The 8,162-nt window shown below is 44.2% G+C and overlaps 2 protein-coding genes across 2 annotated transcripts; one reads left to right on the forward strand and one right to left on the reverse strand.

Annotated features, from left to right (window-relative positions):
* Positions 1-509: 509 nt before the first annotated feature.
* Positions 510-1,263, reverse strand: LOC128708522 (outer dense fiber protein 3-like). The gene is made up of 2 exons (XM_053803501.1): positions 839-1,263; positions 510-777 (listed from the first exon to the last, which is right to left on the reverse strand). Exons 1-2 carry the CDS (start codon positions 1,261-1,263, stop codon positions 510-512), a joined length of 693 nt encoding a protein of 230 aa, XP_053659476.1.
* Positions 1,264-1,876: 613 nt separating this feature from the next.
* Positions 1,877-6,188, forward strand: LOC128706931 (pyridoxal phosphate homeostasis protein). The gene is made up of 5 exons (XM_053801875.1): positions 1,877-1,969; positions 5,220-5,432; positions 5,507-5,663; positions 5,748-5,989; positions 6,102-6,188. The coding sequence occupies exons 1-5, from the start codon at positions 1,877-1,879 to the stop codon at positions 6,177-6,179; spliced, it is 783 nt and encodes a 260-aa protein (XP_053657850.1). The 3' UTR covers positions 6,180-6,188.
* Positions 6,189-8,162: the final 1,974 nt, after the last annotated feature.

Consider the following 8,162-nt stretch of genomic DNA (forward strand, 5'->3'; position numbering starts at 1 on the left):
AATTCCGTGGGACGGTTCGGGAGTGATCTAATCGAAACAGAGTCGAGGCAATGTGTATGTGTGTGTATGCGTCAGTGTGTTTGATGGGTTTTAAAAACGGAACGCAAGGAAAGACATTTGTAACGCGAAGGGATGTGAAACGCGAACCAGTGCCATTTGAGCTTCAAGCTTACGTTCTTGGCGCATGTTAATCTGGGGATCATTACACTGCGGATTGAAGTTTTATTTCACCTTCTTCTCTTTATTTTGTTTGCAGCATGTAATTCGAGCTGATGACATTTTTGCATCCGCTTAGTGGAGTTATTCGCCATGGGTGCAGTTGATACAGCGAAACAAATGGACCCTTAAAGTTTTAAGATGATGCATCGTGATTATGTTGTTATTGAAGAGTTCCAATAAATTATAAGAGCCGATTCTAGATTTTTAGAATAAAGTAGCGGCGTGTCCAGAAACTGTTGCATTTTTATTTGGCCATCCTGAATACACATCACATAATTCACTTGCTGTTACTAACAATTATCACCAGGAATAATCATTGGATCCTTCCAATCGGGGTGCCTTACACCAAAGCTGTAACTTGGAGCCGTTGAACCGACGCGTAGATTCATCAGAGCGTAACGATTCGGGGCAGGATGTAGTGATTGATTCTTGAGATCCTTGTGACCTTCCCGCATTCCGTAGCTGGGAGCACGCCTATGGGTGACATCGCGTGGTGTAGGGCCGTACCTATCCGGACCCGGTCCATCAAATCCTTGAATCTCCTTTGTTTTTAACCCCCTGCGTAGTGAACATTTTTTGTTTTTAGAATTTGCCAACGATTACATGACGCCATACTCACATCGAATAGCACGGTGCCTTCAAACGGGTCATGTGGATCAAACCATCGTATCGGTTCGGTGCCGGTATAGTTTCGTTATTCGACACCTTCAAAAGCTTTCCAAAACTGTACAGAGGGGGCCGGTTGGATTTCATTGTCGGTACGAGATGGTTATTGTGTGCCCCCGGTCCGGGTGTAAGATCCCCTTTCAGTGGCTTCAACCAAGAACCCAGCGAATACTTTGGTTCTCGTGGTCCACCGATGCGTGTTTGCTTCTTGAGATCGTAAGTAGCGGGCCCGGGACCGGTTGTTTCGTAGCATTTTTTAAATGTCGGCCGCATCGTGTACATCGGTTTGCGCTCCTTTCGTGGATCATGCTGATTGTAGCCGACTTCCGTTGGTAGGGCGTACGCCGCAGGACCTGGGCCTTGGTTCTTTTTATTCATTTTTGTAAGGGATTTTGTTTGATAAACTTTCGAATTTGACTTTTATTCAGAATTTAGTAACCTTCCGCGTTCAAATCTAATTTAACACTGCTGTATAGCTAGCATTAGGCGAAGAATGTGCATCAATTGTTACTTTGATTACATCAAGTACTCAATAATGTCAAGTGTGTCTACGTTACATTCCTTAAATTTTTTTAATTATGTTTCTTACTCATGAATGATTAATAAAAACTATGTATGTTTAGCCACATTTTTTCATTTTTATATATTTCACTGCAATGCATGTAAATGTACATGCCTCAACGGTTATGTTGAAACGAAATGAAACGTTGCAAGCGTTGCGTTGGTGAAATGTTTCATGTACACTCCATCTACATTTCAACCTGGTGTTATAAATCCGTAGTAAATGTCATGCATTTCGTGAGTTTTTTTTTTGTAACATTGTTTACATTTTTTCATGCCAGCTGATAACGAAAAACAATCTGCATCTTCACTGTAGCAAGAGTAAATATAGCACAATAATTCCGTGAGATAGCAAGCGCAACATTGTATTGCGATTGTCCTTCATTACAGAGAATCTAGAAAAGTGCATGCGATATTCACGCACCGACCAATGATACGCAAAGTGATGGCTGAGATAGACGTGAAATTCGGCATCCGGCAAGCGTTGCAGAAAATCGAGGAAACCTACAGCAAAAGATCAGGGGTAAGTAATTTTAAGTGTGAATTGTACTGTTTGGCAAAACACCCGGAAGTTGTAATGCTAGTATAATCAACCCGTGAGGGAATCGTATCGTATATTATGGTTATGGGATTATGGGGGGAAGGGATCACGCGTGAACGAAGTGTTTGCCGAATGTTGATTGTAACAAATCAATTAAGGGTGGTATTAAAACTTACGTAGGATTGGGCAAAGAAGAGTTAATTTATTATAAATCAGTTGCTTGTAGTAGCTGAGAGTTTAAATGGTTTAAATCAGAATAAATGTTGGAACATCACATCTTTGGCGGCACACCCGGGGTTAGGTGTTCGGGGCAGGTAATGTGAATTATACTTTAAATTATGATTCTAGGCCAGGCTATTCTTCAGGAATAAAGAAAATCACATCCCTTGTAGAGTATCATTCGATAAATCATAATTACACTATACATACGCTACAGTTTTAATAGTTATTGAAGACTTCTACTTCTGAATGATAAATGATTACACATGAGCTTTTAGGAATTGTCCAACCGAAGTTGGGTCCTATTTTTATTCTTCCTTCCAACTGCTGGGAGTTAGGTTCCAGACAACTTTGCTTCCCTACTTTACGATTACTGGCAGAAGGATTTTCTTGTCGAATATCGGAGCGATTACTCGCAGAAGGTCTTCCTCGTCGGGGGCCGGAGCGATAACTAACTTTTTTGTTCGGACATGCCACCGCTTTTATATTGTGCTGGCCATGTCTCGAACTTTCCTGTCTCCTTTCGTGTTTGATCCTGTCTGTTTTTAGTTTGTTCGAGTATTCCTTCGTTCCTTTCCTACAAACAAGGATCTTATTGTTCTAGCCTTACTGGTTGCTAGTTTGGTTTTACCTAGGAACAAAGGACTGATTGTATTCGTCGTGTCCAGGCAAAACTTCCCAACTAGCAATTTGTTTAGTACCCTCTTTTTTGCCTAGGTGGCGCTATTTTGTGTCTTGGCTATTTGCGATGCTCTGGTCGCCACAGTACTCCCCTCCTAGAGCGGTGTTACCAGAAACTGTGTGTGACTAGGAAACACCGATCGAAAGATTCCGCCAGGAAGTGGCGACGAAGGATAACACATCGATGATGGGATCAGGCAACGGTTGTTGCTAAGCCTCGGTGATTCGGTCGGGTGACGGTTGTCACGACGTGATGAAGGCGGGCACATCGGTGATGTGATCAGGCAACGGTTGTTGCGAAGCCTCGGTGATGCGGTCGGGTGACGGTTGTCACGACGTGATGAAGGCGGGCACATCGGTGATGTGATCAGGCAACGGTTGATCCAAAGAACTCCCTCAGCTGGTCGATCATCGTTGGCGTCGTATCGCGGACTATGACGGTTGGCTCCCGTGGATGAGGGCAGGAGGCTGCGAGTCGGTCGAGGGCCCGAAAGTTGATCTAGAGGGCGTGAGGCGCGTGCCGGTGTTTGTCGTGTGTCGGAACCGAATGGTCAATCCAGGGAACTCCATCAGCAGGTCGATGATCGTCAACGTTGTATCGTAAACCAATTCGGTTGGTTCCAATGGATGTCGTCAGGCTCAGGATCAATGTGCCATCAGCGATGATGGTAGTTCGTTCGTTCCCAGGACACTCAACGCGGTTGTGTTTGTCGTTGTGCAGTGCAAGGAAAACAACCAGTAGATGATGGTGTGGCTACGTTCGTCACGCAATAAGACGGCGTGGATAGCGTTTCCTGGGAAGTTACAGCGTCTAGTTTTGTCGAGTGTAGGGGCGCTCCGTATGTGCTTTTTGGCGCACTAATACGGCGTCACTGCGGATGACGGACGCTGTATATTTGATGGAATACGTGTAACGAAACGGCGTCGAACGGGATGATGTCTAACGGAATGATGTCCTACGGAAAGGTGCGGACGGGATAGCGTCGGTACGGATGGTGTTTGTCGACATGAGCCGTTACACGACGATGTGTAAGGTAGCAGCATTTACGGGCCGAGGCGTTGGTACGAGGTGGTACCGGATGTTTCGTGGCTGCTGGTGTCGTTCCTCGGCTGCGGAGTTATCGCTCGTTTCTGCGTTCGTCCTTCTATGGTGGCGTTGTTCAGCACGTGGTGAAAGAAAATGGCGGCGTTCGGAAATCGTCACCGTTCACAGCGATCGTGATGATTGCGTTCATCGTGCGGTGAAACGGCTTGAGGTGGTACGGCGTGTACGGACACAAGGCTAGGCGTGTACGAGTCGGCGTTGGAGAGCCAGCGTCATACTCAACAGTGTTGGTACGGGACGATGTCGGGTGAAGCGGCTTGTGCGGATCGAGACTGTACACTAACACGTACGTGGAGTAAAGAAACCGGATGGTTCCTCAGTACCCATGTTGATCCTCGGTGCCAGAGGTGCGGTACCCAACAAGCCTGTTTGAAGGCTGATGGTGGAAGGAATCACGTCGGGGTCACCAGTTTTAGGAGTTGTCCAACCGAAGTTGGGTCCTATTTTTATTCTTCCTTCCAACTGCTGGGAGTTAGGTTCCAGACAACTTTGCTTCCCTACTTTACGATTACTGGCAGAAGGATTTTCTTGTCGAATATCGGAGCGATTACTCGCAGAAGGTCTTCCTCGTCGGGGGCCGGAGCGATAACTAACTTTTTTGTTCGGACATGCCACCGCTTTTATATTGTGCTGGCCATGTCTCGAACTTTCCTGTCTCCTTTCGTGTTTGATCCTGTCTGTTTTTAGTTTGTTCGAGTATTCCTTCGTTCCTTTCCTACAAACAAGGATCTTATTGTTCTAGCCTTACTGGTTGCTAGTTTGGTTTTACCTAGGAACAAAGGACTGATTGTATTCGTCGTGTCCAGGCAAAACTTCCCAACTAGCAATTTGTTTAGTACCCTCTTTTTTGCCTAGGTGGCGCTATTTTGTGTCTTGGCTATTTGCGATGCTCTGGTCGCCACAAGCTTATAGTATCCATCCAACTATTATAGTATCCATCCAACACTCAATGTTCTAAGAAGTTTTAAACGTATTTAAAATACCCTAACCTTTTTAATAACTTTTCTTTTTTTTAATACCACAAATTAATTTGTTAACACATTTTGGAAAAAGAATCATTCACGTGCGTCGTGACCAATGTGGAATACTTGTATGATACTTGATGGCATGCAAGTAGCCCGAAGCAGCATGCAAGATGATCTTTAGAATTTCAAACCCCGCACGTGTCAATCTATTAACAAACAGTTTGCTTAACTTACTTTTCATTTTCTCTATCTTTCGCAACAGTTGAGCAATGCACCTAAACCTTTACTTGTGGCAGTTAGTAAAACCAAACCGATCGAACTGATTCTGGACGCCTATTCCGTGGGTCAACGTGACTTCGGCGAAAACTATGTGCAGGAGCTGGTCGAGAAAGCAAGTGATGCTAGAATCCTGGAACACTGTCAGGACATTCGGTGGCACTTTATCGGCCATTTGCAGAGCAACAAGATCAATAAGGTATGATAAATCGTTTGGTGCTTGGAAGTTATTCTACGTAAATCATTGATTTGTTTGGATGCCAAATGAAACAGGTGCTGAATCTCCCCAACTTGCATATGATCCAAACGGTGCACAGCATCAAGCTAGCGGAAGGTTTGAACAAGGCGTGGGAAAAGCTGAAGGCGGATAATGCTGAAAAACAACCGAAGCTAAATGTACTGGTACAAATAAACACCAGCGGCGAGGACGGTACGTAAGGCATGACTAATTGGCATGAGCAGGAATGAGCAAATAATTCTGTTGTCGGTTTGTTTGTTTTCTCCCTCTTTGTAGAAAAAAATGGTGTCCAGCCAGAAGATGCGGTGGGCCTGTTTCGTTACGTGCTGGACAAATGTCCTAACTTGAACTGCGAAGGTGTGATGACGATCGGTCGATTTGGACACGATTACACGGCCGGACCGAATCCGGACTTTGGTACGCTGATGAAATGCCATCAAGATATCTGCAGTACGTTCGAGCGAGACCCAGCCGACCTGCAGGTGTCAATGGGCATGTCGGATGATTTCGTGCAAGCGGTACGTAATTATTATGTACTCATGAAGTCGTGCTGTAAATCTGACTCAAATCACTGCGTACGTGTTGGTGTAACATGGCTCATTTGGGTGTTTTTCTTCCGACTCTTTGCAGATCGAAGCGGGCAGCACCATTGTGCGCGTGGGTAGTTCTATTTTCGGGGCTAGGGCCAAGAAACCAACTGATGCGTGAGCGAAACGCATGGCAAACCATAGCGCGAAGCGCTGTAAGGTTGGGAGAGGCCTGTCGGCTACTGCAATGTGAATTTCTCTCGATCCAACAGAACACACGCCATTCACACCGCCGTGTTGGTGTGTGTTTGTGAAAACCAACGAGATTTTTCCTTGTGTTTTTTTTTTCTTCCTCGCAGTACCAAATACCATCGGGGGCAATTTTGTAAAAATCGGAAGGTGGTTGAATGTGAAAACAAAACCAGACAATACCACGAATAAACATTATATGATGCATACGATGCCCGAGGATTGACGCCACCGGCTGTTAAGTAATATCGCCCTTGTGTAATACAAAATGTGTTGAATGAATTGTTGCAATAGTGCACAATTGTTTGCCGAAAACCCTTCCGAGCGCTATATCACAGCTGGCCAATGCAGCAGCGAAAACGGGTGGAATTATTCACCCCAAAATGTCGATGATTCATCATCTACCAAACTGCTCTAGCTGCCTGCCAACTACCAAACGGCGTACCGGTCGGTGAAATGGGAAGCCCAGGGCGTATGCACGTAGGAAGAGACAACCGGTCATGGGTAAAAATATTATTGGCAGTATTTTTAGCGCAGGAATGTCTGCCCCCATATGTGTGCACCGGTATCTACGCCTAGCATCAACGCTAGTTGGCAGCGTTTGGCTGCGCGTACGAAATGAATTCGCCATTCGGTTTCGGTGGCTAAACGGCTCATCCTACATTGCTCCATCGTTGCGTACTGCTGTGGGATAGGTGATGTCGATGGTTTGCTCGCTATTTCAACCTGCTTGCTGTCGAATTTTCACCAATTAATTCCAATCAGTACCAGCGGCGTTTCGTTGGATGCTCTCCAGATGCGATAGTTCCGTACCATTACCGTCTCGTTGGATACGATCCGATACAGATAATGGTTTGGTTGTATGTCACCGGTACAGTACTTCGTGGGGAAACGATCAATACCGATGCTGACACGATGGATGGTGGGATTTAAAATAATAATTTTAGATAGATAGAACGTCCGTCGCAGATAGATTTCCACCTCTGGTCGTTAGTCTTTGTATTCTCGTGCCTTAAATATGTTCGCCTTCTCGGTTACATACATACAGCTGCTTCGAATATGGCAGCAATGATAGGACATTCGCTAAAATTATCCCATGCCGGATTCTGTCTCACTCTTAGCTTCATTCGGTCCTTCTGGCAAACGGGATGTATTAATGTTTCAAGTTTTACTGCCAGCTCGAGGCATGTTGTTTACAGACAACTGAATTCAAACCAATTCTAGAGATTATGCTCGCGTTTGTACATTCAATAGACAATATGTAAGAACACTGAACAAATGAATCCTTGTTCTGGAAGGATAAATTTGATCTTTCTTCTAAGCGAAAGTAGATTATGAGACGTCTCAGATTCCTTCAATGACCTGGTTTGCTTCCCAGCTCTGAAACATATTTACGTGTTGGACAGTTTTACCACCGTCATGCCAAGGTCGATGGCAAAAATACACACCACAACTAAAAATGGAATTCATAACAGCGGTGTTTTGAGTAAAATAAAAAGTATAAATCAACTAAGAAGTTAGTATGGTGGGTAAAAATTAAAAAAAAATAAATAAAAATGAAGCCAACACGCCGCAAAGTTCTGCTGTAAACTGTTACTTGTAAAATATGTGTTGGGATAAATGCATCTGTTTAGGTTGATGATAATTGACTACAAATAATCATTTTGTATGTCCATAAGAACCACATTTCTTACAACTAGCAAAATAACATAAAAACGATTAATTTTCAGATGAGGGACATCAAAATGTTATCTTCCTTGTCGTTCAAAGTTGCTTGTCAACAACAATTCGCATGATTTTTTATAATAGCCAACATGCAAGTGCCTAATATGTTAAATTTGTTATTGTTAGTAGTTGTGGAAACCACAAGCAGTCCACCAGTTTATATCTTGTGTGCTCTTTGTGAGTATTCTAA

The sequence above is a fragment of the Anopheles marshallii genome, chromosome 2 (genome assembly GCF_943734725.1).
Source record: "Anopheles marshallii chromosome 2, idAnoMarsDA_429_01, whole genome shotgun sequence".
NCBI lineage: Eukaryota > Metazoa > Arthropoda > Insecta > Diptera > Culicidae > Anopheles > Anopheles marshallii.